Raw genomic sequence first — 22309 nt, 5'->3', positions numbered from 1 at the left:
TCTGCGAGTTTTTTCTGTGGGGTTATCTAAAGTCCAAGGTGTACCGGCCGGCCGTGGTGGCCGAGCGGTTCTAGGCGCTACAGTCTGGAACCGCGCGACCGCTACAGTCGCAGGTTCGAATCCTGCCTCGGGCATGGATGTGTGTGATGTCCTTAGGTTAGTTAGGTTTAAGTAGTTATAAGTTCTAGGGGACTGATGACCTCAGAAGTTAAGTGCTCCGAGCCATTTGAACCAAGGTGTACCAACATCTCCCTCAAACTTCAGAAGCTCTCAAGGAAGTGGTAATTCAAGAAGTTTAAGCAATCACGCCCACTTGACTTTTAGAGTAATGAACAACCTCAGAGAACGGCTGAACCAATGCATCAACAATGGAGGCAGCCACTGACATATTGTTTAAAATTCATTAATAACGCATATTCTTAAACGGCATTATGTTGCTCTTAGGTAATAAAAATAAAAATGACTTATCTTATTAGTTTCGTTTTTCTTAGCTTTCCTAATAAGGGAGTTCCTTCTGCCGCACCCTGTGTAAAAGAGACCGCGTACAGAGCACTAGTCCGACGCATTCTTGAATACTGCTCGATTGCTTGTGATACTTACCGGGTCGGATTAAAAGGCGAAATCGAAGCAATTCAGAGGCGTGCCGCTAGATTTGTTATTCGATCAACAAGCGAATATTGCGGGAATGCTCTGTGAACTCAAATGGTTATCGCTGCAGGAAAGAAGTCGTCCTTTCGTGAAATACTATTGAGAAAATTTAGAGAACTGGCATCTGGGCTGCCTGCAGAACGATTCCATTGCCGCCAACGTGTATTTTACATAAGTGTCGCGAAGACAAGAAAAGTTAGGTCTCGTACGGAGGAATATACTGTGTGTTCTCCTGAGAGTCATCAGGCGAGTTTTCTTTGGTGCTTTGGCAGATGTTTGCGATTTCGTTTTTGCAGTGAGTAGCTGAAGTCAGCCCAATCAAACACTTAAGAGAGACACTCTGTATATAGTCGCTTTTCCCTCGCCCAGATTACAAGTGAAACAGGAAACGGAATGAGTAGTAGTGGTACAACGTACCCTCACCATGCACCAAATTGTGGCTTGCAGATTATGTATGTGGAACATGATATAGATTTTCTCGGAATGTTCCGATTTTTTAGGGGTGTCACGACCCGTTCCGTGTAAGCCTTATGCGGCACGCCAAACGTCTCGACTTTTTGGGCGCTGCTAACAATTCGAAATATAATGCGTATTCTGAAAGCGTCGATGGCGGTAAACAAGAATGTTCGAGTACGGTGCACCAGCAGACCGCGATCAGCTAATGGTCTAAAGCAGGGCTTAACAAATGGCCGGTTTTGAGCGCGAGTACTCGCGTCTGCTCAGGCACGTGCTCGCGAGCAGGTGCAAGGTCGTGGAGTAGGGAGGGAGGGGAGGGAGGGGAAATGCGCGCGCACGTATGAATAGGGCCGCAGCGTGCCTATTGAATTTGCGCCGACTGTGTAACGTTAAAAGTACTACGATCAGCTCTACAGTCACTTCGCTGGTTAAGAATCATGTCAAGTCGCCGTTGCGTAACCCCAACCATGCTTTCGCAGTTCAACCCCCATTGGGAGGAATTGTATCTGTTTACAGAAAAAGATGGTGTTGCAAAATGTTTAGTATGTCACAAAACGCTGAATTCTTTTAGGAAATTTAATTTGCAGCGACATTATATGTCGTACCACGCAAAAGACTACGGAAGTGAAAAATGTAATAGACCAGATCGTGCACACGAAGTTATTAAACTTAAAAGGAAGCTATCCGAAGAAGATCTGGATGACGAAGAAAAATCAACTGAGGAAGCTCTCAGAGTGAGCTACAAAATTGCTTTGTTTTTAGCAAAATCCCTGCGCCCCTTCACTGATGGCGATTTAATAAAAGATGTTTGGTAGTTGCAGCGGAACATTTGTGTCCATCTCAAGTTGAACAGTTTCGGATTGTGCCATTATCTGACATGACCATAATGCGTCGCATACAGGACATGGCAGACGACGTCCAGAGCCAGCTTGCAAATATCTATAAAGATTTTATGGCGTATTCTCTAGCTCTGAACGAAAGTGTTGCAAAATGTTTAGTATGTCACAAAACGCTGAATTCTTTTAGGAAATTTAATTTGCAGCGACATTATATGTCGTACCAGGAAAACTTATGTGCAAAGAGTATCACTCTAAAAAATGTGATGAGTGTTGTTGTTCGTACAACCAATTATATAAGGAAGCATGGGCTACAACACAGACAATTTAAAAGCTTTCTTGAGGATGTAGAAAGCCAGTATGGTAGCCTGCCTTATTACAGCGAGGTCTGCTGGCTTAGTCGTGGCGAATTATTAAATCGAATTTTTGCCTATTAGATGAGATAAATATGTTCATGGAAATAAATAACATGTGTGTTCCTGAATTGAAAGAGGCTTCATGGAAATGTGATCTCGCGTTCTTAGCAGATTTAACTAGCCATCTGAATGCTTTGAACATTTCACTACAATGTCAAGATCTGCTAATTACTCATTTCATAGATCGAATACGAGCTTTTAAAATGAAATTGACACTTTGGGCGAGTCAGCTGGAAACAGGAAATCTAGCTCATTTTCCTAAATTATCATCCATGCAAGATGTTCACAAAGATTGTGAACGTTATTCACATAGTTTAGTTGCCCTTAAGGAAGAATTTGATCAACGCTTTCAAGATCTGACAGCACTAGACAGTGATTCTGATCTGTTCTCCTCTCCATATTCAGTGAATATTGAAGAGATTCGTCCTGAGCTGCAACTAGAAATTATTGACCTGCAGTGTGACATACAGAGACAAATTTCAGAACAAGAAAAACATTTTGGAATTTTACAGACACTTCCCTCAGGATAGATTTCCTCATTTGCACAAACTGGCGGCTACAATAATATCAATGTTCGGTTCCACGTATGTTTGTGAATAACTGTTCTCTGCAATGAAATGTAACAAGACGCGCTTGAGAAACGCATTGTCTGATCGAAATTTAAACTGCACGCTGCGCCTACGATGCACAAGAACAATTACTCCAAACATAGACGCAATTGTAAAGGGCAAAAAGTACAAGATAACAGAGAATCCCACACTGCAGTGACACCTTTTGTTGTATGTAGAGGCATACACTAAGCTAATAAAATTATGTGGCAGGTGTACATTCTCCGTTATTTGTTTCATTTGTCACAGTAATAATTCGTGAGTGATATCCCTGCAGGTGGCCGCGGATTTACATTGACTGGCAGCTGTTGTGCCCCACGTGACTCTCCCCACTCTCCGCTCTGGTCCGGTAGTGGGGGTAGCGTGCTCGCGCTGCTCCGTGCTCGCGCCTTGCTGCTCACAGCTTGCTCCGCGAGCACGGATGCTGTGAAGCCCTGGTCTAAAGGGATGGTTCAGTACATTTCGAAAACACTCAGCCACATGGCTTCCATTGTTGTATTATTACCACCGCGTCACTGCTTGCTGAACAGTGGTTCAGAACTGCTTTAACTTGTGCTCAAGCGCGTAGGAAATTTTTTATTGCTAAGTTCGTACTTTTGACCCGTCGATTTTTAGACGACCAGTCCCTTAGTTCAGCTTCTCTGCAAATTGGATCTGGCAATCAGTACTCTCACTGCTGTACTGTTGCACTGTCTTTCCACAACGTATTGAGTGATGGTAAACTGACTGTCTTTATAAGCTCACCAGGAAAAATATGAAGAGAGACGACTGGTCGCTTTGAATTTTTGTAGATAGTGTAGAGCTTTCAGTATCATGGCTATCTACCATGACACATCGGCAACTTTTTGCAGTTCAAACCAAAGGTGCACGTGAAGAGGAAAGGTTCGTGGCCTTCCTACCGTTCGTAGGGAATCTTTATTCTAAAATATGTCGTATTCCCTGTCAGTGTGGTTAATGGTATACAGAGTGTTAAAAACTGTCCAGTATTTAAAGGGATGATTGTAAGCATCAAAACAAGGAAAACTGACTTATAACCATGGGTCCTACAAAGCACACATTCTGACATATGACTACTTGTTCAGAGAAGGTGCTCAACATGATGTCCATTCTTCTCATCGCATGCTTTGCTCCACCACAAAATTACCGCAATAATAATAAGCGTCTGTGCTGGTCAGGACGTCGTTTACGTTCCGCGGAAAGGGAGGTAACAACAAAAATGGAGGAATACATAGCGCAGTGTTTTCTTGGGTGTTAAATTTACGGTGAACAGAGTATAGTACGAGGCAGTCGTGTCTACTGGCGGTAAGTCATGGAAATGAAGGAGTAGTAGACTGTATGGAATCAGCGCAGTAAGATGGGCCGACGTCGAGATGTAACAGTATGGTGGAAATGAGTTATCGTGCTTGAATATCTCCTGACCACGTCGCGACAGTGGCTGCCCGATTTGTGATGTATCATGCGGAATGTGCAAAGTTTCTACAAGGAATGGTGTACTACTCGCAGCCATGTATCAAGGCATTAAAACAATGGTCGAATAAAAGATAGTAGCCGATTACTGGCACTGGAGAAGAGCGTCACGCCTTGTCAATCACAGTCGATTCCAAACTCAGTAGGCAGTGTTGCTGCAGTGAATGCAGGTCAATCTCAACCAATTTCCGAGCGAACACTGCGAAGGGAACTGCAGACAATGGGCATTTGGAGTCGGGTACCTCGCCAAAGGCCATTGCTCAAGCGGCGCATGAAGATTCACTTCTCCAGTGGGCAAAACAAAACAGAAACTGGACAGTAGCTGGCTGGGCGCGTGTAGCGTGGTCCGACGACTCACCATTTCGCCTCTCTTTAAATGATGCGAGGCGCTGACTGCACAGACGGCTGATTGATGCTATAAACCAGCAGTGTACGGGATGCGTAGTTCAGATTGTAGGTGATTTTGTGCTGTTCCTACGGTATTACTCGTACCATGACTTGCCCCTACGCATTAAGATTACCGTGAACATAGAACAAGCTGCGTATTTCAAAATTCTCGGTGACCAATTATTGCCCTTTCTTCTAAAGCTCGATGATGAGTATGTTGTGGAGATTCCCGTCTTCCACTACTATGACAACTGTTGTGTTCACAGCGGTGTCTACACACATTCCTGATTTACGAACACCAGGCATTTTACGCCATTGCCTCACTCCTTCTGATAAATTACTCAATCTTAATACCCAAGGACACGTCTGGGACTATTTGTAACAGCGGGTGAAACGCAGCTGTCAAAATCCCCGCAGTTTGGTAGCTCTAAATATTCTAATCATCAGTGAGTGGCTTTAGTGAACAAACTTGTACACTCTCTTCTGCACCGATTTGAGGCCATTATCAAACCTAGAGGCGGTGCTACAGGATATTAGCCTGAAATCTCCTGGGGGTGACTAACTTTTTGTTCGCTGTATTTACCTCTGTAAGCGCCCTGGTCTTTCTCATGTCATTTACGTGATGTCTACGCGACGCAAACGATAGTCGCAGCATAACGGTCGCAAAAAATTTTCCAACTAGATTTCGCGAGAGCAACGTTGGCTTTCTTCGATATTCCCAATTAAGTTCACGAGTACGTCTCTAACAGTTTAGTATGGCCTTTACTGACATATTAAGATTTTAACAGCACGTCTCTGAATTCTTCGAAGTCTGCTTTAATGCCTATTTGATAGACTCCAAACGGTAGAGCAGTACTCTACAAATGGTCACATTAACGTCGTGACTGATTTCCGCTACTGATGATGTGCAGTTTCTCGGAACTCTTTCACCAAATATACCTCTCCCATTCGCCTTATCTGCCACGGACGTTACCTGTTGTCCCTGTTTCACATCACTTCTTAATATTACCCCTAAATATTCAAACGATGTGAGGTTCTCCAGATGTTCACGGCTAATATTGGGGTCTTCTCTTTGTCATGGGCATACGGTTGCAAATATCCACACTTAAAGAACGCTCCCATTCATAGCAAAAACGGACAATTTTGCCCAAGTGTTTGTGCATTTCCTTATGATCGTCTTTGGCGATATATATAAATCTGTTCTTCAGACGACACTTAACCATGAGTGGCGGAGTCAATATTATATACAAATTTTATTACTGTTACATTTGTGGATGTTGAAAGTGACAAACAATGGTCGCTATCCCTCCGTATGATTCCGACGTTGTGTGCTTATACCATTATGGTTACTGCGCGAGATGTATGTGCGAGGAAGTAATCTATACAGGGTGTTACAAAAAGATACGGCCAAACTTTCAGGAAACATTCCTCACACACAAATAAAGAAAAGATGTTATGTGGACATGTGTCCGGAAACGCTTAATTTCCATGTTAGAGCTCATTTTAGTTTCGTCAGTATGTACTGTACTTCCTCGATTCACCGCCATGATTTCATACGGGATACTCTACCTGTGCTGCTAGAACATGAGCATTTACAAGTACGACACAACATGTGGTTCATGCACGATGGAGCTCCTGCACATTTCAGTCGAAGTGTTCGTACGCTCCTCAACAACAGATTCTGTGACTGATGGATTGGTAGAGGCGGACCAATTCCATGGCTTCCACGCCCTCCTGACCTCAACCGTCTTGACTTTCATTTATGGGGGCATTTGAAAGCTCTTGTCTGCGCACCCCCGGTACCAAATGTTGAGACTCTTCGTGCTCGTATTGTGGACGGCTGTGATACAGTACGCAAGTCTCCAGGACTGCATCAGCGCATCAGGGATTCCATGCGACGGAGGGTGGATGCATGTATCCTCGCTAACGGGGGACATTTTGAACATTTCCTGTAACAAAGTGTTTGAAGTCTCGCTGGTACGTTCCGTTGCTGTGTGTTTCCATTCCATGATTAATGTGATTTGAAGAGAAGTAATAAAATGAGCTCTAACATGGAAAGTAAGCGTTTCCGGACACATGTCCACATAACGCATTTTCTTTCTTTGTGCGTGGGGAATGTTTCCTGAAAGTTTGGCCGTACCTTTTTGTAACACCCTGTATAGGTCTGTTAATTTTAAAAGTATATCTTTCTTGAGGATTATCTCTAAATCGAATTTGATAGTACTGAACTGGAGAGAAGATGATCTGCATGCGGTCTCTTTGCAGATGATTTGCACTTGTTTGGAATCTTCGAATGAGCTTTATTCGAGCATATGCTTTCTGTACAACTACATCGCCTAAATTGTCCACAGTGGTCATTAGATTGAATATCTGAGTGTGTGTGTGTGTGTCACGAAGATCCGCTCATAAAAGATTTCTGTCAGCTATGTTTTTCAATAAAGTCACCAAGAAAACACTACCGGGAGAAGCGCAGGGGGCTCTAAAGCAACATAATCTATTGACGTTCTTGTGAAACTATTCCTGTATGATTAAGAGGTGTGTACGTGAAATGTAAGCAAACCATGTGGACTAGTTCAAGTACTTGTAGCATTATTTTATAACGTTGGTTCAACATGAGACAGCCGAGTTTAGTATGAAACTATGCCTATAATATCAAATTTGGCCTAGTTTGCCATGCGTGCAATTTCATTTGCTACCCTCACTTCCTTTTTCCTCACAGAAAGCGCCTCAGTTCATATTGCTCCAATAGCTGCTACACTACATTCTCCGTATTCATCATTAGTACGTCTAACCAAATGGTTCAAATGGCTCTGAGCACTATGACACTTAACATCTGAGGTTCAAAAATGGTTCAAATGGCTCTGAGCACTATGGGACTTAACTTCTGAGGTCATCAGTCCCCTAGAACTTAAAACTACTTAAACCTAACTAACCTAAGGACATCACACACATCCATGCCCGAGGCAGGATTCGAATCTGCGACCGTAGCAGCAACGCGATTCCGCACTGAGGCCCCTAGAACCGCTCGGCCACAACGGCCGGCTACGTCTAACCGCCAACAACAGAAAGAAGAAATGTTGGCTATTCATCTAAAATTGTCGCATCTCCTAGTAACTTTTTCAAAAATTTATTTTTTATGCGAGAGCTATATTAGTTCAGAAAGAATTTTGCGGTCTCGTTCTGACAAGAAGGACTGGGCGCTCCATATCACAAGTGATGTCCCAAGTTCAAAGAAACTCATTTGTTTCTTGCTCTGGGGTCAGTAACAAACATCAACCCTTTGGATGTGTTTTTAAGATTATTTTACTGACGTCAGTTACGGTTATTTTAACGCTGTGGTTTGTGAAAAGCTTCTCCATTAGGACGGTTATTTATTGACGGTCAGTTTTGGGCTTTTGCTTTTCCGTTGTCAATGTGCAGCAATGGCAACTTCAGCTACAATAGATAACTACGAATCTTGACCGGCACCGGACAGCAGGCATTACTGTGACCTCCATTTAGGTGTGTCGCTATGATGATGTCCTACGCCTACTCATAGGCTATGTCGGACCTTCAGTGAACATTTTAAATTCGCTCTCTCTGAATATTCACACTGCGTGGAGATGTCCTGGCGGTTTTGCTATACTCGCTTGCAGTCATAGTTGATTTACAATTTACAGCAGGTGCCATACAGTGTGGGCCTGCTGTTTGATAACATAAAAATTTTTTCTCATCAATGTCTTCTCACAGTCTTTTTTTAATTGCTGTTTTACTCATACTGGACAAAGTCTGCCCTAAATAAACACTGAACAAACAAACAAGAAATAGAAACTAGAAGCTCAAGTGGTGGAGGAATTGGGGTATTGGCGTACATATGCGAAGTTTCACAAAGTTGTGTTTGCTCTGTTTCGAGAGACCTAACTGGCACTTTAATAGTAATAATTATCTATATCCCATGCTGTATACTCCTCGTTTTATACGGCCACCTTCCAATTGCCTTTCTTCTATTTGCATTTAAAATAATGAATGAAGTATTTTTTTGGTTCCTCAAACCGCGATTGCTTTTGACATTCTTACTCTCGAAATTATCACTTGATTTGCTCTTCTGAAATTTTCACAGCAGCTGCCTGACCATTGACAGTCATCCCGCATACAGGCTCCTCAAAATTTTAATGATTTATGTTTTAGTGCACCTGTAATTCAGCAAGTACAACTTTGTGAAACTTCTCATAGCTACCGCAGTTCATCCACCACTTGAGCTTCCATATTTTTTTTGTTCATTGTTCATTTAGGGCAATCATTCTATATTCTCGAGACTGTCTAGCAGAGACCTTAGTTTAAAATAGTTTGCGCAATTCCCCATGTGATGGCTATGTCTTCCGCGTCGTCATATACAGTAATCCATGCAGTCAGTAATGTTAGCACGTAAGTTGTATGTAAGTAATACAGGAGAGGGTGTTTAGTGATACGTTATGTCATGGTAAATAATTAGTAACGTCAAACAAGACACATTTAAAGCAGTAATGTTTTATCAAAGAATTTAGTTACGTTTGATGTAGAGCTATACACACACATACACAGACAGTTTATCAAAGAATTCACCTTTGTTATGAATAAAGAGAAAAACAGACTAATTTTAAATGAGTCAGATTAATACTGTTGTACACGTTATAGTACAGGAAATTTTACTTGCGTTACGCATAAGATTTGCAAAGAGAAATTACATTCACAAAGATACTAACGCACCTGTATAAACATCTACGTAGCACACATATATTACAAAATGAGATATGAGTTGTAAGCAAGGGTAGAGAGGAGATATTCATAATTACGATACCTGTAATTGAAGTCATCACGCGATTCATCAAGGAGTAACGTATTATAGTCGTAGGCCCATTGTTCTATCAGGTAACGGATCAGCTGCCTGCAACAAAGGAATGTAATACACGACTTAAATTAGAAGACTGTTCGTGAAAATTTATAATAATTTTGTGGGATTTACGTAACTATATTGCCCAGCCCCATTTATATATAATTTTATTCTCTAGTCATGCTATGCTTATTAGCCATCTGCAGACAAGCGATGTCTATGGTTATGTACGTAGCTATCTGAAAATCACGCCCTTCGCTTGGTCTTATTTTGCATTTATTTTCTGAATTCGAAAAAGATGTGCAGTTAATCACCTCATTTGTATAGCAGATAACGTATTCAAAGTATATTATGATAAACTACATTAGATATTTTGCTTAGGGTGCAAAGACGAAAACGTTTTGTGATTATCCAACAAGCGAACACGCTATATATTGTTGTCTGTACGAGAAACACGATGTTATTAAATTCATTTTGCAGTATTGGAATGTTTGCCATTTTGCTTTATTGATATTCGTACTAGAAACTGGAGCCTTTTAAACTAAAACGTTAGTTAGTTGAAATGAGTGGAACGAATGATGACTTTCCTTTTTCTTTTCTGGTTAATACTTCCGGCTCTATGATGTTTAGAAACCTTTTTACAATCGCATACCGGGTACATTAAGCGAACATAAGTATTTTGTTGGGGAGTTTAAGCTTTCTCCTTGGTTCATCATTGTAGCAATGGATTTAAATATCTTTTCTTCCATTGTTATCATGTGCTGAAGTCAATGATCTTTTTGTTACACTAACTCATTTTAAAAAGTTACAGTAAGTAACAAAACAGAGCATCAGTTTTTTGAAAAAGTTTTAAATGAAACTGGAATTAGTTTTCGTAGGAAGAAGGACTAATTTTACTAAAAGGTTTAAAGTACAATGTGGCCCCTAGGCTTAGTGATTCTACAATAATAGACGACTTTGTAGTTAACCTTAAAATTTGTCTAGACAGTGCTAAAGTAGATAAGGTCCACAAGTTAGGATAGCTCATGAATATAACATCATAGAAAACAAGTGGCAGTTAGCAGTAACATTTGCACTAGAGAAAAGAAAGTGATTAATAACATTAATCGTGAACTGAAAAATAATGAAGCTTTTATAACTAAAGCCGATAAGTGCAATACAGTTGTCGTTGCCTATAAAAATGAATATGTATATAATACGTTACAATTTTTTGAGGAAAATGGCATCACCGAAATTAGTACAGATCCACCATTAACGTGAAAAGAGAAATTCGGAAGTGTTTAATAATACTGAATACTTGTTCGGAAAATTTCAGAAAAAATGGGTAGTTAATATGAATCCAAAGGTTCCCGTTTTAAGAAGCCAGTTTAAGCTTCGTAAATAGCATAGGAAGTGTTCAACAGAAGTAGCTAGGCACTTACATGGTAAACTCAAGGAATTTTTTACTTTTGACAGTAGCTTTTACGTTAAAAATAGGCAAGATCTGATGAGTAAAACGAAAACGCTCAAATGCACTCTTCGTACTAGGTTGTTATCCTTTGTTATTACAAGTCTGTACGTGACACCTATTGTTCCATAAAAAGCTAATCAGATGCAAATTACAGAACTGATGAAGTTATTAAAGGTAAAGTAAAACAATTATTTTACTTTTACCAGTAAAATGTATGTTCAATCCTTTGCCCTTGCGATGGGTAGTCCCTCAGGTGGCATCCTAGCTAACATTTCTTCCTTGAAGACTTCAAAAACAATTCAGAATCAGTGAGTAAATACGATTTTATGCGCGTTAATTTTCGCGTTTGATGGAACTGTCCAATAATTAGATTTATTATTTAACACTTTTAACGGCTTCTTCCAGAAAATTAAATTTACAAAAGAAATTCAAAATCAGAAAGCTGAAATTGAGCACACAGAATGACAGTCACTTTCGATATTCATCGTAAGACAGCCTACTCTGACAATATTATTGCATCAGATTCTTTCTACCCAGAGGCTAATAAAGTTGCGTTTTTTCAATCAGCAATAAATCATGCTTTAGCAACGCCACTTTCCCCTTAAGGTTTTCAGAAAGAAATTAATTTGATTAAGAATACTACTGGGCACTAATGGTTATAAACAAGACATAGTCGATCAGATACTTCGTAACAAAATTGCAAATAAAAATTTTCGACACTAGTTGACAATAAACTGAAGAGTAATGAAGAGAGAAATGACAAGTTCATTTCGATGCCAGTTTTACTAATATGTCCTACAGGATTGGCCGTCATCCGACTGGAAAATACGGTTGTTAAGTTAGCTTCTCTACTAACAACAGTTTGAAGAAAAATTTCGTACATACATTACAAGATGGACAAGATCCTTTCACAAATTCAGGCGTCTATAAAAACGTCTGTAAAGACTGTCCTAATTAATATATAGGGCAGATTCGTAGAGCTATTAAAGCCAGATATAAGGTTCAAAAATGGCTCTGAGCACTATGGGACTTAACACCTATGGTCATCAGTCCCCTAGAACTTAGAACTACTTAAACCTAACTGACCTAAGGACATCACACAACACCCAGTCATCACGAGGCAGAGAAAATCCCTGACCCCGCCGGGAATCAAACCCGGGAACCCGGGCGTGGGAAGCGAGAACGCTACCGCATGACCCCAGATATAAGGAGCACCTGTTGAGTAAGAAAGGGGGAAATGTTCATAATTTTTCTTTTGTTGAACATTTACATATTTCACCGTTCTCCGAGGGAATTAGAAGAAGCCGTAATTTTACGTATGGAAATAAAAGGCTGAAAAATGAATTTATAATAAGAACTTGAAATTTATAAACATCTCGATAAGAAGACGGTAACATTTTGGACGATCAGTTGCAACTCGCGAGTAAGCATTTCCTTTATGGCTTTAAACAGCTGCTCACGGTTACATAATACGTGTTTATAGGTCTCTGCTCCCAACATCGGCGAATGTGCCGTTTTCCTCAAAATACTTCTCCTCTACTGTTGACCTAGTTACATTTCATATCATTGGGTTTCATTTTTGGTGACCTTTTCAGCACAAATTGTTGCAGTTGGTAGCCCAAAAAATTATTGCCTGTAATATAGTTTACATTTTTTTCTGCGTACGCCTCCGTTCAGTTAAGTAGAAGATTCGCATTTCTAGGTTGTAATGTAACTTTATAAATTTCATTCTTTCCTCCATCTTCTTTTTTAACATAAGGAATTTTTTGTAATAGAATTCTTATCTTCTGCACGCTAAATTTACGTGCAATATCACTCTGCCACATAAATGTTTTACAGATAATTTTATATTTAATGTATACATCAAAAATATTGCATTTATTATAGGCCTTATATAAAAGATGGTCATTTTGCTGTCATGTAAAATTAGATTTTTAACACCGGCAAGACTCAGTGCTTACGCACATGTATATAGCGCTCAATGCATTCAAATTTTTCCTTATCGCTTGAGCTTCCATAGTGTTGAGAGGAAGTCTCTCTTTTTAGTGACTTTGTTGTACCTCATATTTGCTCTTTTTTCCCCACGTATTTTTAACAGTAGTCCTTTGTAGACAGAACTCTAGTTTCTGCACCATCAGTCAATTTTCTTTCTTACTTTAATGTAAAATGCTGTTACTTAACACAAGTCAATGTATTCAGCGTTCTCTGCATCGCCATTTTTCCTTATCGCTTGAGCCTGTACCTTTGAACAGTTGGCCTTTGTCTCTGGCATGGTGAATACTTACACTATGCAAATATTTTATTCTTTGGACTCCTGTTATAATTTTATGTCGACAAGAACATTTATCAGTGGGTGAATACATTTGTGCATTTATTCTGACGTACATTGAGTGTAATCTGGCTGCTGTCTTAAGCCATGGCATGTGTTGTTTCTGGTTTTTATAGCAATTTTATATACAAGAGTAGCTCGGCTTCAGCTAATGTAATTTACCACCATGTGATGTAATAAGTGAGTACGTTTACCTCACAATTATTTTACAATTATTAGTATTTTGTTATGTATGTCAAATTAGTTTGTAACCGTTTGTATACATTTTTAGGGCCCACTCCTGCTGCAGAAGATATTTTTTATAAATACCAGAACCTAGGTCAAGAGCTAAATAAACCTTTGGTTTGCAAGTGGTTGGCTGATTTTTTCAACTTATTCTAACTCATTTTATTTGATAAAATTGTTGGCACACACAGCAGTTCTAATGTAATTTCTCTGTATGGATGAATACACTTAATCGACGAGCAGTTGCTCTGTTTTTACTGCTTCGCAAAACGCATCGGTTAAGACGGTTTTGCCTGAATACGGATCAATGCGGTATGTACAGTTTCCAAGTTCTATACCAGAACATTCCAAAGTATTCTAGAGTATACAAAGATATTCGTTAACATTCGAAAATTCCTTAAACCTCGCGAACGTTATAGAACCATCTAGAATTTTTCCACTTGGAAATACATTAGTGCGAAAGAAATAGAAGACGTCCTGGTGACAACCGTGATATGCTTACGACCACTTCAAACACATATATCTCCACAACCACAACTGCTACCATCATCCAGGCAGTGACTGACGGTGCGGTGTTTGGTCGTTAACTTCATCCATATACATTTACCGGGTGTTCAAAAAAGTGTCGAATACTACTTAACACAAGCCAATGTATTCAGCATTCTCTGCATCGCCATTTTTCCTTATCGCTTGAGCCTGTACACATCAAAACAAGAAAAATACCAGTAAACATGGGTCCGGAAATCCATGCTTTCTGAGATAAATCCAATAAACATAGGTCTAGAATGCATAATTTTTGCGTTAAAGAAGTGTTTGCAGGAGATATTCAACGTGGTGTCCATTCATCACAATGTATCCCACTGCCTTTCGGCGTAAGGAATGACGCACCCTTTGAAGTATACTCGGTTGTTGCTGTACCTGCTGGCAAGCATTGAAGACGTGACCCTGTAGTGTCCGCATATCATTGATTGGCGTGACTCAGATTCCTTCAAGTGTCCCCATCACCAAAAGTTTAGGGGACTGAGGTCTGGGGAACGAGCAGACCAAAAGTGTGGCGTTATCCTGACCAATACAGAAGTTCTGAAATGTCTGCGTCAGATGTTCGTGCACATTGTGACGAAACTATGCTGATGCGCCATCATGCATGAATCACGTTTGTATTTGTTGCTGCAGTGGCACAGCCTCCAGCAACGTAGGGAATACATTAATGAGAAAGTCCAGATAAAGCACCCTTTATGGTAGCGCGTATGGCCCTATTAATCTATCGCTAAGTACGCCTGCCCATACGTTCATTGAGAATCGGTGTTGATGTCCTTTATCCTGAATTGCTTGCGGATTTACATCTGCCCGTACGCGTTGGTTATGGAAATTCGCAGCACCATCTCTTGTGAACCCTGCCTCATCGGTAAATAAAATCTTGCATGTGAATAGTGGATCTGCGACACACTTCTGCAACAGCCATTAACGGAACTGATGTCTGCCGTGATGATCCTGTGGCCTTAGGACCTGAATGCGCTGTTGATGATATGGGTATAGCAATTGTTTATGAACTGCCCCCGCCCCTCCTCCCCTAGATAAGGGAGTGAGACATGCCGCCTGCTGCTGCTAACCGTCGCACACTAGTCCCAGGGATTTCTTCCACCTAATGTAGCACACGTTCCTCCACGTGAGACGTAGGGACTGTGCGGGGCCTTCCACTGTCAGTCTTACGAGGTGCAAGAATACCTGTGTCCCTCAGACGCTGTACAATTCTGCAGAACGGCTTATGAGAGGGTACTCTGCGCTGTTGATACTTTTCAGCGTAGAAGCAGAGGCTCGCAGGCTACGTCCATTTGCTAAATCATAGCAGAATATCGTATCCGCTATTTCACTTGTCGAGTAGTAGGCTTCCAATAGTGGTGGAAGAGAGAAAATGTAAATGTAGTACACCATTTGTACGTATAAACAGCGCAATAACAGTAAACACGTAACTGAGAAGGTAGGTACCCATTGTTCATAGTACTGTGCAATAAGGCACACAAACACGGCGAAAACTGAAGTAGCCTACAACACGACTTGAACCACGAAACTGACTGAAGACCAGCTAAAGGTAGGTAGAGCACAGACACATTTGACGAAGCGCCAGTGCAACGACTGTGCTAATATCCGCTGCCAGGCGTGGCGCAGCCCTTATTAGAAACAAATGCTTATCTCGGAAAGTATGCGATTCGGGACTTATGTTTATTGGACTTATTTTGCTTGTTTAGATGAGTACTACCACCTCTCAAGGTATTCGACACTTTCTTTGAACAGCCTGTATATTGTATATTGTCGTTGACGTCGCTACGTATTTTATTCTTCAAGATTCTTAAAATAGCTTCTGTGTCTCCTGTTCCACATTTTCTACCAGCTTACTCAAGTATGGTGATTTCGTTGCAGTTAATAGATAAGAATAGACACGAACCACCAGGAAAAAATAAATAGGAAATTACTTTCTCATGCTAAACATAAATAAACAAAAACGCAATTGTAAATTGCGTAATGTCGGCGGAAGAGAGCAATAAAAAGAAAGTTAACGTTATGCAATTTATTTGTCAACTGGCGCCCTTGTTTTATGGTAATTGTGGTTGTATTTTACTTTACTTTTGATTAAAATATAACGTTCATCGGCAGTCAGAGATCAAGGCACCGAAGGACAAAATGGTGAAAATTTTATCGTGATCTCTTTCAATTTTTCTACCTTCGTATTTTCGTAAATAGCTTTTGCGCCCATGGAAAACTTATATCAGGAGGCTGGGACCGGAGTTTAGAACACGATGCTACAGAGTATAAACGTATTTTGTGGATGTAGTATTTCGTCGGTGAACTACACATCTCAATATGATCGTTGACTTAAAGTAGAGCCCTGAAAATAGTGTAAACTCATATGATGCTCGATGCCAGTCCGAGCGCTTCACCGCTTCAGTCATATTATTTGCTCTTTGTGTAAATGTATGTTCAACAACTTTCAAAACGATCTTTAGGATTGATACTAGTTAACATTTTAGGCGGCGATCGAGAGAGCCGACATGCACTGTTGAGCCAAAACATTATGACTACTGCCCACACAGCGAGACTGAGCACCATCTGGTGGAGTTGCGGGAATATTACTCGGTGAGGTAAATATATAAGTGGAGGGGATATGAATGGGGAATCATTCTAGCGACGGCGCACATCGCAAATGGGTAATCCACTGACATAAACGACGTTGACGCAGGGCAGTTTGTTATGGGCTGGCGCTCGAGAAACGGCGAAGGCGGTCGGCTGTTCGCGTATTGCTGTCGTGGGCAACCGTGGAAAGTGATGAAAGACGGTGAAACTACGAGCAGGCGACAAGATGTTGCAGGTACACATCCTGTCGCAGAACGAGGAGGTCAGAGTCTTGGCCACCCTGTGCAGCAGTATAGGCAGCAGTTTGTTGCAGATCTGACGACGCGGTACAATGCAGGTTCAGCCACACGAGTTGCGGAGCACACCATTCAGCTAACATTACGGAACTTGGAGCTGCGTATCATATCACCCCCTCCGTGACTTAAAGTCATCGTCGATTACGACTGCACCTTGGTTAATGGGAACGTGTTGCCTGGTCGGATGAAGCACGTTTATTGTTGCATCTGATCGAAGATTGTCTGGATACTCCATCATTCAGGCGAACAGCTGCTCGAAATATGTACTGCGCTATGGACGCACTTCAATGAGTTAGTATTGTGCTATTGGGGGATAGTTCACCCGGACATTCACGAGACCTGTAGCAGTGATAGAGGCCACCGTGACAGCTGTGGGCTACTTGAACGTTACTGCGGACCACCTGCATCCTTGCATGCTTGATGTTTTCCAGAGGAATAACTGTCCACCTCATAAATAATACTAAAAGGTCTGAGGAGCGTGATATCCTGGCCGCCAAATCTGCTTTTTCTGAACATGATGGAAAATATCTGGGACGCTATAGGGCACCAGCTCCGCGATCACAAACCACCGGCCTGTAATTTACGGGATTAGCGTAAGCTGTACGTAGACACCTGGTGCCTCACATCTCAAGGAACCTAAGACGGACTTGTGGTATTCATGCCACGCAGGATCATCACTGTATTCCGTTCCAAAGGTGTATCAGCACGCTATTAAGCAGGTGATCATAATGTTTTGGCTAATCAGTGTGTCTTGTCCGAGGCACGCCGTTACGAGATGGAAGTAGCGCCTACAACGTAGATAAATGCAGCAGCGCAACTGCTGTGCGGGTTGCCTCGCCGTACGGCGTTCCGTTGCAGCTGGACTGTAAATTTACACACAGTGCCTCGTATAAAACGGAAAGCAAAAGAAACAAAGAGAGGTTAACTAGAAAACAATAGCATGACAGTTTCAGGAGCAATAAGCCTATTGAATCAAAGTTTGTCTGCAGGAATGTACGCTTGCTCCCGATAGCCTACAAAATGTTTGTTGCAAGAGTTAAGCCATAAAATTGTAAAATGCATTTTTAAATAAACGCTTCTAAAATGTTTGTTTTATAGAAGGCAAGTATCTACAGGAATCAAAGAAAGTCTCCTGACAATTGTAGCATGAAGGCGACGGATATGAAACTTCAGACTTCAAAAGCTTAATGAAGGATTCTAAGCTACACCACTCTCATCCTTGAGATACTACTTGTCTGTCCCAAATGGATATGACGTCGGATTGATGAATAAACCGAAAATATTTCAGGCAGACGTGCACAGATTGCGTATGGTTCATATAGCAGGTTCGATAGTGCTACAGAGGTGATCGATAAACTGCTGTGGAATAGCGTGCTTTCATTTTAGGAATGGTGAAGAAAAAGTGGAGAACTTTTCTTTGAAAAAGATTTTGTAAATACTGAGAGCCGCACAATGTCTGTAGTGATAAATCTGAGAGATTTCGGCACGTACAGATATTCATTCTTTACACATATTATCTGTAAATGGAATGACAAACGGGGCAGTAAGGACGTAAGATTTGTGTTAACGACCCGTCGAACATAGTGGCATTTTGCCCTAAAAGCTGACCAAAAATCCACTTTCCAAATGGGAGTAATCCCCGGAATGTATAACTTCCTGCGATAGTGTGACAGATGGGACACTGCCGAGGCAGTGTGTTGTTTGCTTATTGCGCAGTGATACGCGGCACAGCTAGTTTGTATTTACGTCGCACTTGCAGTACATTTGAAGCTCCTCTACTGTCTTGAAATCTCTCTGTATTAGTGAATGTGTTAAAGTTTATTTTCACTTTATGTGTAGTGAAATTCAACATAGATTCCGAAGATTCTGGTACGTAACGTTATTTGTAATTATTTTCATTCGTATTATTTACTACTTTTATTAGTAATTATTCTTTTTGTTATAGTTTAGGGTGTTTCCTGCACATTTCTTAATACAGTGTGATAGAAAAATCATTCCCCTACCAGAAATTTAAAAAAAAAGAGCCGCTGAATACCACAGTTTGATTTTGTACTACTTTTTTACGTTAATGAGTTGCCAATTATAAAAATTGCCATCTCCGAAAGGAATTCTGAGGCACTTTGTTTTTATCCGAGATTCTTCGAAAGTCAAAATTACAAGAAACAGCCTGTATGTCCTTATCAAGAGATGTTCCGGGAAAAGTTTGTAAAAAGATTGAACTTTATGGGAAATTATATATTATCAGATCCTACCTTCCCTGATGAAGAAAAGAAAGGTTTTAAATACAACCTGTCTTATGTAAAGTCACAATTAAAGAAACAATGTCTTGTTTCACACAAAGTCGAAAGTACCTTCTTAAAAATGAACCATAATTGGCTGCAAAGTACCATAAAATTCCATGTTGCAAAATTCAAGTTGGTAGGCCATCAAAGTCATTGAGTTAAGCGAGCGTAGTAAAAGGCGTCAAACACAGCTATTGAGAAACAATTTTGGAACCGCAGAATAAACGTTTGCCAGTCAAGTGGTAGCTCCGAGAATCTGGAAATTTTGAGGGTTCCAAAGTGTTTAAAGGTGTTACTTCATCTCCTATACGAAGACCTAAATTCAGACAAGCATTAGATCGGAGCCGTGGAGACGTACAAGCAGAAAAACGCCTTTCACATACCCAAGCCTTGTCAATCTGTATGGAGGTCTCGCTGATAAGGGAACAATACGAAATAGTCTGAACAGCTGATAATAAGGTCTATCCCTATTGCAGAATCTTTCAAGAGGCTAAAAAGCAGTGCTGCCCTGTGGCTGAATCCTATCAGGTAACTGCCACACCTGCTGAGGTTCAACTTAAAGCCTTGCTTAATCATACACGTGAGCGATAAATATTATATCTGACAGAGGTTTCAAATGATGTTTCAAATAATGACATAAATGCATTGGAACCTATCTATAAACGGGATTATGATGATTCATAGCAAATTCAGTTTAAACAAAAATTTGAAAACAATTATTAGTCAGATGTGAACATAGTTCAGTCACCTTTAGCTCCTCTCCAACTTATTAGTAGCACGGATAGAGACCTTTTTGTTTGAAAAATTCTGTACTATTGTCTCCTCGCTATTGCAGACCAGTAAGAATTAAATTTATTCATGAAGCAACTGATGTTACTGATAAAGTAATCGGTTATATCAATAGGAAAATTGAAAAATTACAAGAAACAAAAAATGCAAGAACAGAGGGTGATTTATCCATGAAAAACGTGTTGAAGCAGCTGATGTTACTGATAAAGTAATTTGTTATATCAATAGGCAACTTGAAACATTACGAGATACAAAAATTGCAAGAACAGGGGTGATTAGCCACGAGACACACATTGCTGCTGATTATGGTAGATGCAAAGGTATTCAACGCAACAACAAAGACAGCGTCGACAATGAGATGATACATTTGCAAGGCTTCAGCGACTTTTCAAAAACCAAAGTAGCAAATACAGCTGTTCAGTTCGGCCTGTCTATATTCCATGCCTGAATTAGATTTTTCGAATTTTTCTTGCATTTTTCCTACAAAATAAACATCAAGAAGTGGCAAATCTGTTCAAAAGAGGAAAAGAAACTTGTTCAACAGAGAAAAAGCCAGACAAGTAACGTTTAAAACCCGATTGGGATTAATTGTAGAGGTCCTCAAGCAAGGCTGTGGAAATAGAAATGATGGAAATACCAATAGAAGATTTTTTTGCGGACCCTGAAATTTCAGCAGAAATAACAGATGTAGATCTGCAACTCATCTATCGTTTCATGGTTGTTCTAGAATCTATTCCCAGTGGACATAAGACAGACATAGACAAATTTTCTTCTTTTACTGTTGAAACATCAAGACTCTATGCTGATTTGTATCCATAGCGTCCTTTGTCTCAAACTGCACCCAAGATTCTGGTGCATGGCCCAAATGTCGCTGACAATGCCTTCCTACGCGTAGGCAGTTTATCAGAAGAAGCAGCCGAGCCTCACAACAAGTACTTTCGTTTCAACAGACAAACGTTTGCCAGGAAATTCTCACGTGAAGAATGCAATCTGGACATAATAAACAGGCTACTACTGACATCTGATCCATTAATAACAGATACGAATCCGAAGTCAAATAAAACCAGTAAATCTTCCTTTAAAAAATCATTATATTTTGCTGGTCTCAGGCGCAAGATAATTAGGCAGCTCCCTCGAGCTCAAAATTATTGTGAAGAGGAGTCCCCAATAGGAACAGACTGCTTAGATGAACATGACTGAGGGTGCGGGGGGGGGGGGGGGGAGGGGAATCATCTGAATAATACATAGTGTTGTAGCTAAGAAATAAGTAATCTAATAAAAACACCATAATTTGGTTTTATTTCATGTTATAAAGTATGTCAACACATTATTATCCTACAAATATGTTCTCTAGGGTCTTACAGTACAGAAAAAAAATCAAACGCTAATTTTGACCAACTTTTTGCATGAAATACCCTTATGTGTGTGTTGTCCACGAAGTCATCAGAAGTTGAACAGTAGTTTGTGTTTGGGAAGGAATTAGGTTGTGTCCTTGCAAAGGAAACTTCTCCGCATTCTTCCTAAGCGACTTAAGAAAATTACTGATAAACTAAATATGTATGGCTGGACGGGGATTCGAACAGCGAACACGAGTCCAGTATGCTACCAATGCGTCACCTCTCTCGATTAGATGTAGAAAAGTGCTGTGCAACCTCCAAGAGACACACGTTACTAATGCTTCCTAAAAAAGTTTTTGTGTTACAGACTCAGTTTTCTTGTGAAGTTCATGAAGAGGAGTTAAGAGAACATAGACTGTGTATGTAATTGGGTAAAAGAAAGTCTACAACTGACAAGGACTCGAACTCGACACCTTTATGTCCACAGTCTGGCATTTTATCCGTGAGCCACAAAGCCAAACACGTATTTGGGTGGAATTTGTTTATTTACAACCACCGTTGCAAAAATATAGTGAGTGATATAATAGGATTCCACGAAAAATTTCAATCTAGCTTTCTGAAGTAATTTACTATAGTCCTCTCAACGGCAATTAGGTTATTAGATAACGCGTGCCCTAATTGGGCATGCAACATACGTACACTGTGCACATTTCCCACTGCTGAGCTACTTATAGCTTCCCTTCCTGAAACTGAATTAATTGTGCCGTTCCAGTCTTGCTGGTAGGAGTAAGTTTTATCAAAAATG

General features: G+C 40.5%; 1 protein-coding gene across 2 annotated transcripts in view; it reads right to left on the bottom strand.

The window, feature by feature from the left end:
- The window catches only part of LOC124711613 (protein spaetzle 5), a 301170-nt gene that overhangs the window by 17427 nt on the left and 261434 nt on the right, over positions 1-22309 (bottom strand). For both annotated transcript variants that reach the window (XM_047241778.1, XM_047241777.1), the window contains exon 3: positions 9635-9721. In XM_047241778.1, the coding sequence (XP_047097734.1) occupies positions 9635-9721 (87 nt within the window). The remainder of the gene's footprint in view (positions 1-9634; positions 9722-22309) is intronic.

This window comes from Schistocerca piceifrons, chromosome 8 (assembly GCF_021461385.2).
Source record: "Schistocerca piceifrons isolate TAMUIC-IGC-003096 chromosome 8, iqSchPice1.1, whole genome shotgun sequence".
NCBI lineage: Eukaryota > Metazoa > Arthropoda > Insecta > Orthoptera > Acrididae > Schistocerca > Schistocerca piceifrons.
Note: the sequence above shows the minus strand (reverse complement) of the source record. Positions and strands in the feature narration are given on the sequence as shown.